The sequence below is a fragment of the Heteronotia binoei genome, chromosome 7, assembly GCF_032191835.1.
Source record: "Heteronotia binoei isolate CCM8104 ecotype False Entrance Well chromosome 7, APGP_CSIRO_Hbin_v1, whole genome shotgun sequence".
NCBI classification, from domain to species: domain Eukaryota; kingdom Metazoa; phylum Chordata; class Lepidosauria; order Squamata; family Gekkonidae; genus Heteronotia; species Heteronotia binoei.
In genome coordinates this window covers 72,750,225-72,766,213 of record NC_083229.1, presented here as the reverse complement: position 1 = coordinate 72,766,213, position 15,989 = coordinate 72,750,225, and the positions used below count along the sequence as shown (strand labels likewise).

The window sequence follows — 15,989 nt, the reverse complement described above, 5'->3', positions numbered from 1 at the left end:
AAGGAATCACTTTTCTTCTTCTTGGCTCAGTGATTTAGTGCTCTAAGCCATCATCACTTACTGTGTTTCTTTGCCAGGATCCAGATTTATAAAGTCTTCCCATTACAGTTTAGCTGTCTCCTTGATTTCTTTTTGCATCTCAAGAACACCAGAATGTTGATCATGGTATGGATTAAAATATATATATGTTCCTAAAGTTGCATTGCTTATCTGGCCTGGAATTTCTATCCAAGTGACACTTTGTGTTAATTTATGTCATTATAATGTTTCATATTTAAGGTTTCTCAACTTTATATAACATTTGTAAATTACTATTCTAATAGTTAATGGTTGTTAAAATACTTTCACGGAAACTGCTCCATCTTGTATAATGGATGAGACATAATTTTATTAGATAACATTTAAATATTCTGAATGCTTCTAACATTATGTGTCTGTGATTTTATTTCAGTTTTAAGCTTACTTTTTAACTGGCTTCCAATGTTAAAGAGGTGCTAGATTACATACACTGAATTAGAATATGGAGAGCCAGTTTGGTATAGCGGTTAAGTGCATGGACTCTTACCTGAGAGAACTGGGTTTGATTCCTCACTCCTCCACATGCAACTGCTGGAGTGACCTTGGGTCAGTCATAACTCTCTCAGATCTGTTATGTTCAAGAACAATTCTTGGAGAGCTCTCTCAGCCCCACCTACCTCACAGGGTGTCTGTTGTGGGGAGAGGACGGGAAAGGAGATTGTAAACCGCTCTGAGAATCTTTTGGGTAGTGAAAGTCAGGGTATAAATCCAATCTCCTCTTCTTATAATAAATAATGTAGGTACACAGCTGGATTAGGCCGCTTGTATTTAATATGATGGCTACAATTAAAATGCTATTTAGATATTAGGAGATTATTCCCACTTCCTTTCCTTCCCTATTTCACATAACTGAAACTCTGTGCTTATGTATTTTTAGTTGAAGCAGTTTCTGACAGTTTCTTCTGCTACTACTGACTTATTTTCTAGATGGGAAGTGATGGAGTTTTGCGCCTCAGTAGTTCCGCTCTAAATAATGAATTCTTTGCATATGCAGCACAAGGGTGGAAACAACGATTGGCAGAAGGTAATTTTCTAGTTATTAAATTTACCTAACACTTATGATTTTTTCCCTTGAAAAGATGCCTTCTTGTGTCACAGTCAAGAATTCACATGCTTTGAAGTACTTTTGTAAAAGAGAAGATAAAGTTATAGCGTCTCAAAATTACATACCCATATTTATCTTTAAATTGATTTAAGAATACATATGCCCAATGATGGGAGTTTGTTTCAACAGTTGTATTTAAAAAATGAACAAGCATTTCCATCCCACATCAACTACAGAAACCTAAGTGCATGTAACGGGCAGAGCAGTCTTATGCTGCACCAGCATTTTGGTAATGCGCCACGAAACAGTTTCAGCATTGATAGTCACCTTGCTAAAGGGATTGTTAAGCAGCAGCTGAATGGGAAAAAGTGTTGCTGTGTGCTGCTGCAGTGGCATCCATGGGAGACCCATAGCCAGAACATTTTAGATGGGGGGCCCAAAGAATAAAAATTTAGATGGGGTGGCCACAGGCAAGCGAGAAAGGCAGTGGGTGACCCAGGAAAGTGGCGGGCGGGCAAGAAAGATGGTGGGCAGGCAAGGAAGGCAGCGGGTGGGGGGCGACCGAGGAAGGTAGGCGAGGAAGGCAGGCAGCTGAGAAAGGCGGTGGGCAGGCAAGGAAGGAGGCAGGAGAGAAAGGCAGTGGGTGTGTGAGGAAGATGGTGGGTGACCAAGGAAGGGGGTGGGTGAGGAAGGCAGCGGGCGACCAAGAAAGGTGACGGGTGGACGAGAAAGGTGGCAGGACAGCAAGGAAGGCAGTGGACAGGAGAGAAAGGCAGGTGAGGAAAGTGGCGGGTGACCAAGGAAGGCAATAGGTGGGCAAGAAAGGCAGTGGGCAAGGTTGCCCTCCTCTGAGCAAGTATCAGTACCTGGCTGCTCTGGTTACTACTGCATCCTTGGCCCACCTCACTGACCTAGGAGGCCCTAGCACCTTGCACCATCATAAACTAGCATAACTCTGTTAGTCAGGTTACTATTCCAATTCAGCCCCTCCCCCCAGGATTGCTCTGTAAATCCCACAAATATATATTTAGTAAATACAAAAAAAAAGGCTACAAATGAGATCTTAATTTTACTCAGATACATTTTACATGAAAATAACTTTTGAACCACTAAATGTATAAGAATGAAACAACATGGGAATAAATATGAACATGATATCTAGTGGGCCTCATGGGGAAATTCTACGAATGAATGACCCCTTCCTATTGTAGTCCTCTGTAGACCTGACGAGCTGCTCCTGAAACTCACGTTACTTCTGGAACCTCATCTAGTGCAGTATAAAGACCTGAAGAGTAAATTGCAGAATATGCTCTAAATATTTCCGAACATTTGGATTGAAATATTTGGAACTTGGCTAATATGTATATCTTAATAATTTTTTTGCACCACCTCTGTTTCAATGGTGCTTCTGTATATACTCCCACCCTAATTGCAACTGAAACTGTTTATGGGTTAGATCCTAAAAAAATCCTTGGATACCTGTATTTATAGAATCATAGAGCTGGAAGAGACCTCCAGGGTCATCTAGTCCACCCCCCTGCACAATGCAGGAAACTCACAAATACCTCCTCCTAAATTCACAGGATCTTCATTGCTGTCAGATTCAATATCCTACTGCTTTTATCTTTCAGGAGAATTTACTCCTGAAATGCAGTTGCGCATCAGACAAGAAATTGAAAAGGAAAAGAAAACAGAACCCTGGAAAGAGAAGTTCTTTGAAAGATTTTATGGAGAAAAGTAAGTATCAAAATAAAATTTATTATTGTAATAAAAGTATGAGCCTCAGATGTAAACTAACATACAATTTTGTTTTTGTTTTTAATGCTTTTATTATACAAACAATTCAGATACAATTTCAACATTATTCAACTACATATTTGATTAATAGTACATTGGTAGAGGAGAGGAAAACCACACACACCACCTTGAGATTCTTGGAGGAAGGGCAAGATAAAAATAGATTTTAAAAGATACAGGAATCTTCTCAGATTTCAATAAAGGGCTTGTATGTATTGTTGCTAAAAATGTTATTTCATATAATCAAGCCAATCCATAAAATGCAAATATCCTGGTTCTAATGACATACCCTTACAAAATCTAATAACTATATTTACTATTATGACAGACAACAATAGCATGATTTTTTCAGATCCAGTATTAGCAGCTAAAACCATAAAGTTCTAAAGTAATGTCTTTTAAATAAGTTCCTTATGATTTTCAGATGTCATCATCCATATGGGCCAAATATTTTGCTTTCACATAGACTAATCCTACAATTTTATAAATGCTGTGTAGATACTGAGATAGTTTTAGTTGTTTTTTTCATTTCATCTGTTGTTGGTCTTTGTTGTCTTCTCCCACTTTTGCTTTGCCTTTGCTCAGTTTCTTACAGTATTTGAGCCCCACACTTATTAAATCTTTCCTTAGACCCCCTATAGTCTATTTTTGTGTGCTTTCTGCAATGCTAGTGATAGCCTTCCATCCTCACTACTCGTTTATCAAGCCTTTGTCCTGTCTGTCTTATCTAAACGGTAAATTTATGGGCAAGGAAGTGTCATTTCTATGTTTCTAGGTAAGCTGTTGGTGATAAATGTGGAGGGAGAGAGGTAATTGCAGATAATTTACAGTACTAGCAGCATCTCTGGTATTACAGATAGTGGATAAAACATATCAACATGTCAGCACTTTCCTTAAATGCTGGTCTTTCTTGATCACATGTACGGAAAGTGATAGGTTGATCCAATTTAAAGCACAAAAAAGACAGTTGGGTGAGACATCTGGACCCTTCTCTCATCTGCAGCTTTTCCTCCGCCAGTTGCTTTTCTCCCATCTGGGCTAATTTTTCCATGAGAGCCTGGCTAGAGGAAAGATGACCTTGTAGGGCAGACTGCAGCGGATGAATGGTGAAGAGAAAGGGTTCTGTTCTTCCAACCCATGTACTTTTTTGTGCTCTCACTCTAGAACTTACTGCTGCACTCTTACCACATAGTTGCTGCAGATTGCATGTAAAGATTCTAATCTGCTGCTATCCAGTGTAGTCTGGCCATAAACATAGGGCTATGCTTATTCTTTTAAAAACTTGCATGGAGAAGTTAGGTATGTTCTGGTTAATTTTATATGGTGACTGCACATGGAGGAACTTTCTACAATTGCTGAAATTATTTTCATAGTTCCACAAAAGAGATGTTTGACTGATCTGATTTAAGACTTTTTGAATGGAATTAAATTAGAATTAGAATTAAATAAGGGGAAGCATGAAATGTAAAAGATTTGTAGCAGTTTCTCATTTTTTTTAATGTCAACTGAATTATATTACTACTTGAAGAACTGACCTGTACATCTTTACTGTACATTTGCAAGCAAAATTATAATTTTATATTTTTTTGTAATTTATATATGTAATATATATATATATATATATGTAAAATTATATATGTTATTAATTTCAAAAATAAAAGTTGAGGGTATTTCCATATTTTATGGAATTTAAATATTAGCGTTGTATAACAGGGAATATAAATTCATGATTTGTGATGGTGAAGTAATTTGAGTCCTCAGCTTGGATTATTTTACACCTGAAGATACATATTGATTATGTAATGCTGTTGATTCTTCCTGTATTCTTATCTGGAAGATTCCAAAATGGCTGCTATACCTTGCTTTTCATTTCTAACATAAGAGTGTCAATGATGACCATTATTGTTTAATTTTCAGATACTGGATTGGATCCAGGTATCTTTTCCACTCAATCTCAACAGATTTCCCTCCTTTCTACATCCCTTTTCCCACATGACATTTGTCCATTCAAGCCTTGTGTTCTTTCGGTGTAGGTTTTCTTGGTGGTCAAACGGCAAATCCCTCATCTTTTTTTTCACTAGCAGAAAAGTTATTTGGATCCAAACCACTATTTTAAAGCATTGTAAAGACCAAATATGCTGTCTGGTGTGCCAAGCCTTGTTTTTTAGCCTGCATAAGCCTCACCAACTGCCACATGGCTATGCAGTTATAATTCTGGAGGAAGGGACTGATGTTGTCTTATAGTGCCTCTTCCTTGGTTTAGCATATCATGTAACATTTAAATATTTCAAAAAATGTTTTATAAACTATCAGGTAATCTGTCTCTCTCACATAGCAGCAAATTTAAACACATACTCAGTGTGACATTTTAATGTATCTATTGCAGTCATGGAGATGTGAATGATGTAAGCAGCAAAGACAGCAGTAGTACTTTTGTCAGTTTGCCATAAGAAGTTCTTGAAAATTGAAAAATTATAAACTTGAGAAAATACATTCTGCAGGCTTTTGGACATTTTTATTTCTGTCTTGATCACTATGATATCACATTATAGAAGTAACAGCAGCCACTCTTTTACCTTCAGTTTTCTGAAGCGAACTGCAACCCTCATCCTAGTCAGCTACAAAAACTAGAGGGGTGCACAAAAAAATGGTACTTTTTTGGGTTTGAGTATATTGAACCTGAAAAAAATATCAGTATATACCAGTGGTGTCAAACTCATTTGTTATGAGGGCCAGATCTGACATAAATGAGACCTTGTTGGGCCAGGCCATGTGTATCATAAAATGTAATGCCAGGTAGCAGAGATGTAAACTTTATAAGGGACACAGACAAACACAATTTAAAAAAAAAAAAACTTAAAACATGCTTAAAACAGTAGCACTCATTGGTCTTAAAGGTTCTTTCTTTGTATATCTCTCATGCGATCCAGGGAACTGAACAAAGGAGGCTCTAGATCTTTCCTTCCTTCCCCAAAGGACCAGGAGTGGGGGAGCCTCAACCAAAAGAAGAAAGAGAGGCTTGGGTCAATAACTCAATAGTGCGTTTGAGAGAGCCTGGCAAAGCAAGCTATTCCTCCCCCCCTTCTTTCCCAAGAGAGGAACCTCAGTCAATGGTGAAAATAGAGGCTTTGCTCTGTAGCTCCTGTGCAATTGAGCAAGCCTGACAAAGCAAGCTGTGATGCAGAAGGAAGCAAAAGAGAGGGAGAAGGAAGCAGATGAGAGCCAGTTGCTTGGGAGTCTGATAGGAGCCCTCTGAGGACTTGATTCAGCCCTCAGGTCACATGTTTGACACTCCTGGTATATACCATGAGTAAAACTTTGTTTGTCTTAAAGATGCCACTGGACTCAAAACTTTGTTTTGCCATTTTGGAGTTCACCCACAGCTTGGAAAAGGCATTTAAAGGGACTGTGTTCCTTTTAAATGCCTTCACACACACCCTTCACTGGAAACAATGGAGGATGGGGCACCTTCTGCTGAGGCTCTTAGAATTGGACCCTTTGGTCCAGTCCTTTTGAAACTTGGTGGGTTTTTTAAGGAGAGGCACCAGCAGGTATGTTGCAAATTTGGTGCCTCTACTTCAAAAAACAGCTTCCTCCAGATACCCTGGCTCAATTTTTTATTATAGCCTATGGGGACCATTGACTATAATGATGCCCTTATAATGGAGAACTTGCTGCTTGGAGTTCCTTTATGGCATGGCTTGCAAAAAACTGTGCCATGAGTGAACTCTGAAGCAGCAGGAAGATGTTGAAAAGGAAGGCAATCCTTTTAAATACTACCTATCTGGTGGCCTCAGAAGAATCCCAAATATTTTCAGGTTTTATCAGGGTGGCCTTTTTTGGAAAGCATAATCAGCAGCCGACATGATAATTGCCTGAGAAAATACCCAATAAATACCAAAAAGGTATTTATCAGGGGGTTTTTTGGTTTGGTTTATACCGAACGCACACCCCTAACAAAAACACCAGCTTGGTGTAAAAAATGTTGTACTTTCAAGTATTTCCTTTGGATTAAAGGCACTGTAAACTTTTTTGAGTTAGTATAAACAGTTGGGCGTAAAACTTCTTTAGTTTTAGAAGTTAAATGCACTATTTGTAGATGACAATCTTGTCTGCATTAGACAGGTTCTTCAGCTTTGTCCAGTGCTCATACTTTTGCAGCAAACAGTGAAATTTCTGAAATGTAAGTGTTCATTTGAAATGTTTATGATAATTTCATAGTTTAATAATGGGTGATTTCTCTTTAGGCTTGGAATGTCAATAGAAGAATCTATGAAGCTTACATCTGCACAGAACAATGATGAAGATGAAGATAATTCACTCTGTGGATCTTCAGATCTGCCTGGTCCTTCAAAAGAGTCTGTTTTTGAAGATCATGAAGAGAAAAACAATCAGCTACCACCATTGCCAGAGACCAGTTTCTGTCAGTCCCTTTGCAACATGGAACATGTTTCAGCCAAAGATGTACTAACAGAAGCAGAAGACATTTTGATTCCTGAGGAGTCTGTTATTCAAGAGGAGATTGCTGAGGAGGTTGAGACAAGTATCTGTGAGTGTCAAGAGGAGAACCATAAAGCAGGACATGTGAATAATGAACAACCAGTCAGTCCAGTGGGCTCAAATGAAGAAACAGAAACTTTATCACTTACAGAGAATTCTGAATCCTGTGTTGTGATGAATGATGTAGTTGGTGCATTGGCTCAAGATGAAAATAAGGTAGAGGAGAAATCAGAATATTCTCAAGAAGAAATGGCAGTCATGACTGACCAATTGGAAAGCAGTTTATCACCTTCACAGTCTGTTTCATCTACAAATTCTCTCAGCAATATGGAAGAAAAGGACATGGAGTCTGCAAAAGAGATAAGTCTCCATGGAAAATATTCCCCTGTCCTCAATGGTTCCTTGTTCACTGATGGAAGTGTTGCTGTTCATATGGAGCTGCAGAGTGATCCTGAAGAGCAGTCATCTGAGAATGCCTGTGTTTCTGAAACTTCATTTTCCTCTGGAAGCCCAGAAGAACCATGTGTTAGTATTGCATCTCCTGGAGGTGATATCCAGTCTACTTCAGAGGAGCCTTGCACTCCAGCATCTCTTGAAACAGCTTGCTCATCTGATGTATCTTGCACTGAAAACATTGAAAATGATAGCCAGCAAAAACCTATGAATGATAGTCTGCATACATCCATAGTATCTGAAGTATCTCCAATGCCAGCTTCACCTGTAACATCAGAAGCATCTACTATGTCAAATTTGCCTTTGACTTCGGAAGCATCACCAGTTTCTAATTTACCTTTACCATCGGAAACGTCACCAATGTCTGATTTGCCTTTAACATCTGAAACCTCTTCAGTGTCTTCTGTTCTTTTAGCTTCTGAAACATCTCATTCCAGCAGTTTACCACCACCTTCAGAAACATCTCCACTTTCTAGTTCCCCAATGAGTGAAAGATTTATTCTGCAGCAGAGAAAATCTCCATGTTTGTCTGAAGAATCTCTGTCACCGCTGAAAGAAGAAGCTTCTGCCACTCCTAATGTTTCTCAAGAGGAGAGTGTTCCATCACAACAAAAACAGCTCCATGGTGTACCTGAAACTGTGAAAGCTGCCATATCCGAAGCTTCAACAGTAGAAGAATCCCAGTCTCATAGAAACTTTTCTAGTCAACCCTGTAGACCACATACTGAAATAGAAAAAACTTTTACTTCTTCTGCTTCAGAACATTCTTCTCCAGAGGTGATAAAAATTAGAAACTATAGTGCTCAACAGAGAACTGAAAAGAAAGGTACAATCTCTCAGCTGGAGGTATCTGTTCTAACGGAAGTGGCAGGATGCAAAAATACGGAATCTCTTCCATCTAAACCACATGATAAACTGTATACCTCATCAGAAAAAATGATGTTCTCAGAAGTGGGCAGAAGTAAATCTCATAAACTTCAAGGGGCAGCACAGGGTCGGTTTGAAGGTTCCTATTGTTCAAAGTCCTCAGAACCCACAAAGTTACCTGAAGTAAAAGGTGAAAGTAGAGACCTGGAAATCCCAAAGAGGAAGACTGCTGAACATCATAGTTTTGGAATCTGCAAAGAGAAGCGAGCAAGAATTGAAGATGAGCAATCTCATCGTAATGCATCAACAAATTCATCTGAGAAAGAGCAGCCACCTAGAGAAGAGCCCAGAGTCCCACCTCTTAAGGTAAATTGATTGGTAGGAAGCGGGGGGGGGGGTTGACGCACAAATATTAATCTACTTATTCCAGAGTATCTCAAATACTTCTAGACAATGATTCTTTCTTCTGATATCTTCTAGTTAAAGCAATAGCTAGCAACTGATAGCGTAAGGAGAATGATGTTTGTTTCATTGTAAGTTACCAACAAGAGTATAGCCACCTTAGCACACCAGCAGCTTGTGGAGACTGCTCTTATGAGACATGTCCCCGTGCCATCCTTAGAGATCTGTTCATGAAAACAAGCAAATGGTTTCCACTGCACTGTTAAAAGATATTAAACGTTTAATGCCTTTTGATGATGTTCATGGTGTTAATTTCTAAGCTGCAATATTTTGGAAGAGCAACAACAAAAAACCCTAAAAGATCAATGGCCATAAAAAAGGAGCTATTATATGCCTGGATAAGCCGCTCTGCAATATTATAGAATGTGACTATAGATTTAAAATAAACTCTAGTGACTTTTACTTAGTTCAGAAGTGAGTGATAGAAGGTGGAATTTTTTCTCAGAGGACAGTAAGTTAGTGAACTTGCCAGGAGCCTTTATATATTTTATATGTTGCATAAAGGACACAATGGGCTCATAATGGACAATAGTTATTAAAGGATACATAACATTCAGTCTTTTCCCCTGTAATACTTGGTAAAATTTTCCACTCAAGCTGTGAAATCTTTCATGGGATATTAAAGAAATTCATTATGTATAATTCTTTAATGAGATTCACTTTTTCTTTTTCAGATTCAGCTTTCAAAAATTGGTCCGCCTTTTATTATCAAGAGTCAGCCTGTTTCCAAACCAGAACCTAGGGCTTCACCAAGCACATCAGTCAGTAGCGGGAGGAATACCGGGGCTAGAACACTTGCAGATATCAAAGCAAGAGCCCAGCAAGCTAGAGCGCAGAGGGAGGCAGCAGCTGCTGCAGCAGTTGCAGCAGCTGCAAGCATTGTTTCTGGCGGTTTAGGGAGCCCCTGTGAAGGTGGAAAGACTAGAACATTGGCACATATCAAGGAACAGACAAAGGCCAAATTATTTGCAAAGCACCAAGCAAGAGCCCACTTACTCCAGAGTAATAAGGAAACAAAGTCTCAACATGCATCAAAGGAAGGTCCATCAGTCTTAGAGATCTCTGCCTCTTCTGAAACAAAGATTGAAGGTTCTACTGGTGTAATTATAGTTAATCCTAACTGCAGGTCTCCTAGCAACAAGTCTGCTCACCTTCGTGAAACTACTGCTCTATTGCAGCAGTCACTTAATGCCGGTACTGTATCAGAAACTAGTACTGACATCTCTGAACACAGTTCTGAAGAAAATATACCTGTGTCTCATTTGTGTGAGAAAATTCTTTCATCTACCTCTGCAGAAAGTAACAGTGTGTCAGTGCTGTACAATAAAACCTCAGTCCCCATGTCTGTGTGTAGCACTGTTATGTCGGGAGCAATTAAGGAACTTCCTTTTGCAGGTTCCATTGAAAAATCCTCTGTTTTAATGTCCATTGAAAGCACAGACTCAAAGGCTTGCAATATAAACATGCTGAAATCCATCCAAGGAAGTGACACTCCATGCATTGCCATCATGCCAAAATGTATTGAGAGCTCCACTGTGCCAGCTGCAATAGATAGTACAGTTCTGTCAAATTCCATGGATGAAAAAAGATTGCCAATAGCAAGCAGCAATGCAAACATTGTCATTTCCAGTCAATATACCACTGTGCCAACATCCATTGCAAATAATTTGCCAAATCATCTGGGTGGCAGCTCTGTTCTTATTCCTCCAGTGGGATCAACAAATAGATACTCTTCTGATAAGATAGCTATAACAGGGTGCAGGGATCCAAGTTCTTTGTCAAGTAGCACCTCTGTTAGGGCAACTTTACACTGCAGTGAGGCACTTCCAGCAGCAGATTCTGGAGGCAGGACTTCCATTTCAGTATTTGCTGGTAACGTGATGACAGTAAGTTCTTACGAGAGTTCTGCAAAGATGATCACGGAGGCTGTGGACAGAAATTCTGGAATGAGAAATCGAATAGATATGTCTGGAAAATCCTCTGTAAGTTATGCACAAGCACCCATGAATAGATCTATTCCTTGTAAAGTCATTGTTGACCACACAACAACAACAATGAACTCAAATTTGCCCCTGAGTACTTCTGTTGAAAACTCAGAAATCAACACAGATATGCACAACCGGTCTATTAGGACAGAAACTGCCTTACAAAGTATAGCGTGTCCTCAAGTGTCTGTAATCAGCAGGCCAGAGCTTCTGACTAATGAAAATCTGAACCACAGCTCTGGCTTTAACACCGCAAAGCAAGATGGCAAACATTTGCAAGCAGCGTGTACCAGTCTTCGAGAAGTGCCTCTAACTCCTCAAGATAAACGCCTTGAGGCTGCTCCTCCCAGCCAAGGTTTTTCTGAACAATTGCGAGGTCCTTTGGCTTTCAAAAATGAAGCAGATCCTGTCTGTGCCAACCCATATAACAGTAGCCGAATCTGCTGGAATGATGAGGAGGCAATGAATACTGACCAGTCTTTGATTAGCCATCTTAACCCAAATAAGCATAAGGAATACACTGAGCAGAACTGCATTAAAAATGTCAAAACTGAGCCTTCAAGTTTTGTGCATCTGAATGAGATGCATTCGAGGAACGTTGTGACCAGCATGGCCTCCTTGCCTGTCAAATCAGAAGCAAATGAATCTGACAAATGCTTTAGGATGGACACTGAAGATTTTGCAAGACCTGAAATGCCTCTTCAAACAGCAGAAATAGCCACAAGTGCACAGCCAGCCCAAAGCATTAAGATAGCGGTTACAGATTCCATGGAGAACTCTTTGTCATTGACAACAGAAACACTGAAAAGAGTTACAAATGTTGGCAGTTCTAGCTGTCGTTTGTCATCAGTAGAAGCCAACAATCCTCTGGTGACACAGTTACTGCAAGGCAACTTGCCACTAGAGAAAGTGTTGCCACAACCCAGGTTAGGAGCCAAGCTAGAAATTAACAGGGTTCCCTTGCCTTTGCAAACTACCTCAGTATGTAAATCAGTAACATCTGAGAGAAATGTGGTTGAAAATCCTTCCAGTTCTCCAAACACAGACGGCAGAAGTTTTACAGCAGCCAATATAGCCCCACTGCAAATCAGAAAACGTGAAAACCATCCCAAAAAGAGGATGGTCAGGACAGTGGGGGAAGTTAAATATGAACCTGGGAAGCCAACAATGGAAACAGATGTTAAAGTGGGTCCTTGTGTAATCAGTGCCGGCAGCATGAACCAACTTGGGCATGGTCAGCTGTTTAAGCAAGAGTGGCCAAACAAGCATACAATTCAAAGCAGAATTGCGCACAGCCCAGAGATAAAGCAGCAAAAGAGACCATTGCCCTCATGCAGTTTCCAACAGAACTTATTCAGTGTGGACAAAAATGGCAGCTTTCCTGCAGAAGCCAGTACCTCACACAGACAGCACTTCTACCAACTACCCATGGCAGCAAGAGGGCCTGTTCCTACAGCAGCTTTGATGCAGACTACTCTGAAAGCGCCGTCTGGCTGCAGTGCCTTTGCTTTTAGCAGGCAACTAGACCAGAAGGGGTTGGGAGAGGTCAGTGTTTCCACAGCTCACCAGCTGAGGCTGGGGAGTGTTTTCCCCCCTAACATTCAAATTAAGGAAGGTGATGACATTTCTAGTGCCTCACAGACTCTGCAGAATAAATCATTAGTACATCCCCCTCCGCCTCTACCACCTCCTCCTCCCCCTCCTCCTCCACTACCCCCTCCTCCACCCCCTCCTCTCCCCAATGCAGAAGCTCCATCTGATCACAAACAACTGACAGTTACTATGGAAACCACTAAAAGACTTAGTTGGCCTCAGCCGGCAAGCGTCTGTAGCAATATAAAAACTGAACCCGTTTCTTTTGAGGAAGGTCTAAGTAGCAGCTGTGAGTTGGGCATTAAACAAGCTTCTTATGATCAGAATGAAGTAAAAGAACAGTTGAAAGCCTTTGCATTGAAAAATGCCGACTTCCCGTCTTATTTACTTTCTGAGCCCCAGAAGCCTTTCCCCCAATTAACTGCTCAGAAAATACAGACTCAGCAGCAGCAACAACAGCTCTGTGGAAATTATCCTACTATACACTTTGGTAGCACAAGCTTCAAAAGGGCAGCATCTGCAATTGAAAAATCAATTGGAATTTTAGGAAGTAGTTCAAACACAGCCTCAAGCCTCTCTATTCAGAACACTCCGATTCCGGTTCAGAAATTTGCTGACAGCAGCAGTGCAGATGAGCTGGAACTGAAATGCTCTTGCAGGCTGAAAGCCATGATAGTGTGTAAAGGCTGTGGAGCCTTCTGCCATGATGACTGCATAGGCCCATCAAAATTGTGTGTAGCTTGTTTAGTTGTTCGGTAGAATCTGAAGCAGAGATGCAGTATCCCTTGTTCACATGGGAAAGTAAACTGAAAAAATGGAGGAGCAACTGGAATATTTCAGGCCATTTTGTATCCGGATACAAGATATTCTGGGGAAGCTTTGTTTAGAATTGCATTGTTTCTGCTTGCATGACACTCCCTGGAACGAAGAACCCCCCTCTAGCAATGTGCCCCCAAAGGTTAAAACCTTTCAAGCTTTCTTGCTGTGTTTAAATATAAAATTGCATTTTCGTTTCTATTTATGAGCACCAAGTGCAGAACATTATTTTCCCCATTTATAAAAGATAACCACTATCTTCCTTGAAAGAATTACCAGTTTCATTATCTCCAGATTTCTTTGCATGGAACAATGCAAGAATGCAGGGGAACCTTACCAATGATGAAGAGACTAAGTAGAAAGAATGGTATTCTGCTATCACTAGTGGACCATTATGGGTACTACCATTCAGTAATTGTTGTAACAATGATTGCCATCCATGTTTGACTTATAGGCAGCAAGAAGGAATGAAACAGTTGGCAACCTGAAATGAGGAGCTTGGCTGCATTATAACAGGCTATTATATTGGGGGAGATTTTAATGAAGCCAGCTATAGAAGATTACCTGTATTAAATTGTAATTTGCATGATTTGAAAAGTTTGAAGATGGAGAAAGGATGATCACTTCTGCTCTTATAATGTATTAATCCATTTATCTTTCCCAGACCTCACCTATACATTTTACCCTGAGTGGTGATACTCATAATATATACATATATGGACCATATTAAGTAAACAAGCATGTTCTTAGCAATGATATGATTTGATTCAAGCTCAGTGTAGATCCAAAACAGCAAACAACAAAAATCAAGTCTTTTATAGTTCTTTTAAATGTGTTTACAGCTTGATACATTTTAAAATACTTCCGTAATCACCTCTTTGTTTTTAGAGGAGTCGCCCTACAAGCATTTGTGGGACTATTTAGAGGAATGAAGAGATTTTAAAGGGATACTGCATCTTTTAATGCTCAGTATTGTGTCTAGTAGTGGTTTATGCTGAATTAGTTTATATTCAAGAGATGTAAGCCACCAAAATATTGGGAAAAAGCTGTGGCAATTGTGAGTGGGGTTTTTTTTTACTAATAAGGAAAATGTTACCAAGGCATAAAAATATGGAGTTTAATTAGAACAGCTGCTTGGTCATCTTAAAAATCATTTTTTTCCTAATAAGGAGAACACAAAACATAGAATGAAAGCTACTCACATGCTGTCATGAATTTAGCACCACTGTGAAGTAAACATGGGAGAAATATATCATTCCTACCCACACGGTAGAACCTTACAAACCTTATGCCTGGCAATCCATGCAAAAAATTGGCAATTTCTTCCTATCTCTCATGAAAGTTTTATAATGGGAAAGTGTTGCACTGAAACCTTCAAATATTTTACTATCTGAAACAAATTGTGCAACATTGTTTTGGTTCAAAGAATTAATTTTAAAAGGATAATACCGTAATACATGTTCATGTATTGAATTTGCTTATTATTAAATCAGTAACCCATAAACTGTTCAGGCATGTACATGCTAGTGAGGTTCTACTGCTCTAGAAATCATAGTTGTATTCTTGTGGGACCATATTTACCATGAAATCTGCCATTCCATGAAGGTCTGTTTCCTTTATTTTTTAAATGAGGTAAAATATGTGGAGCTTGCATTCCTGTAGCCGATGGTCCTGTGGTTTGACTTTCTGTTTAGTTTTCATAGTAAGACTTACAGATTGTCTTGATACCCTACAGTATAAAAGAACTAGATAATTGCCTTATCAAGACAGACACTAAGAGGTAATGGTCTATTTTAAAAGCAAGCCATTGCAGAGAATTAACATTCAGATTTCCAGCACTTTCAGGTATCCTTGAAGAGAATTTTTTTAAAAATAAAATAAAATTGAAAAGCATGTTTTTATAATGTGCAAAATAGATGGCTAAAGGCAGCCATTGTTAAACATGCATGTGCTTGTATATTTAGTTGAATTTAAGAGGAACTTAAATTAGAATTCTGTTGTGATATGCAGTGGATAAAATCCCAGTTCCAGTTAAACTCCTGCCTGCACTGGAACCAGGATTGTATCTGATGAAGTCAGGGTATTTTCTTTCTTTTTTTTTAAATAACCACAGTGACCAATTAATAGCTAGAATAATATCTCCTACCTGTCCTAAGAACGTATCATTTATTAGCTCCAAAAACATAGTAGAGAGATTTGGGGCACAATCGAGAGGAAGCTAAGCACTTAAGGTTGCGTATGCATTCTTACTTGAGAGTAAGAACCACTGAACTGAAATGTACTTCCAAATAAACATGCATATGATTTGGGAGCGTCTCATTGATTAAAATGGGATTTTGACATGCTTGGCTTTCTCCAGATTATACCACGTGTCTCTCCATATTCACAGGTTA

The 15,989-nt window shown here is 39.3% G+C and overlaps 1 protein-coding gene across 1 annotated transcript in view; it reads left to right on the top strand.

The window, feature by feature from the left end:
* Positions 1–14,493, top strand: part of ASXL3 (ASXL transcriptional regulator 3) — a 107,842-nt gene extending 93,349 nt beyond the window's left edge. The window contains exons 8-11 of the mRNA XM_060244343.1: positions 1,006–1,102; positions 2,755–2,860; positions 7,168–9,106; positions 9,877–14,493. Of these exons, the coding sequence (XP_060100326.1) occupies positions 1,006–1,102; positions 2,755–2,860; positions 7,168–9,106; positions 9,877–13,539 (5,805 nt within the window). The 3' untranslated portion in view covers positions 13,540–14,493. The remainder of the gene's footprint in view (positions 1–1,005; positions 1,103–2,754; positions 2,861–7,167; positions 9,107–9,876) is intronic.
* The last annotated feature ends 1,496 nt before the right edge of the window (positions 14,494–15,989 follow it).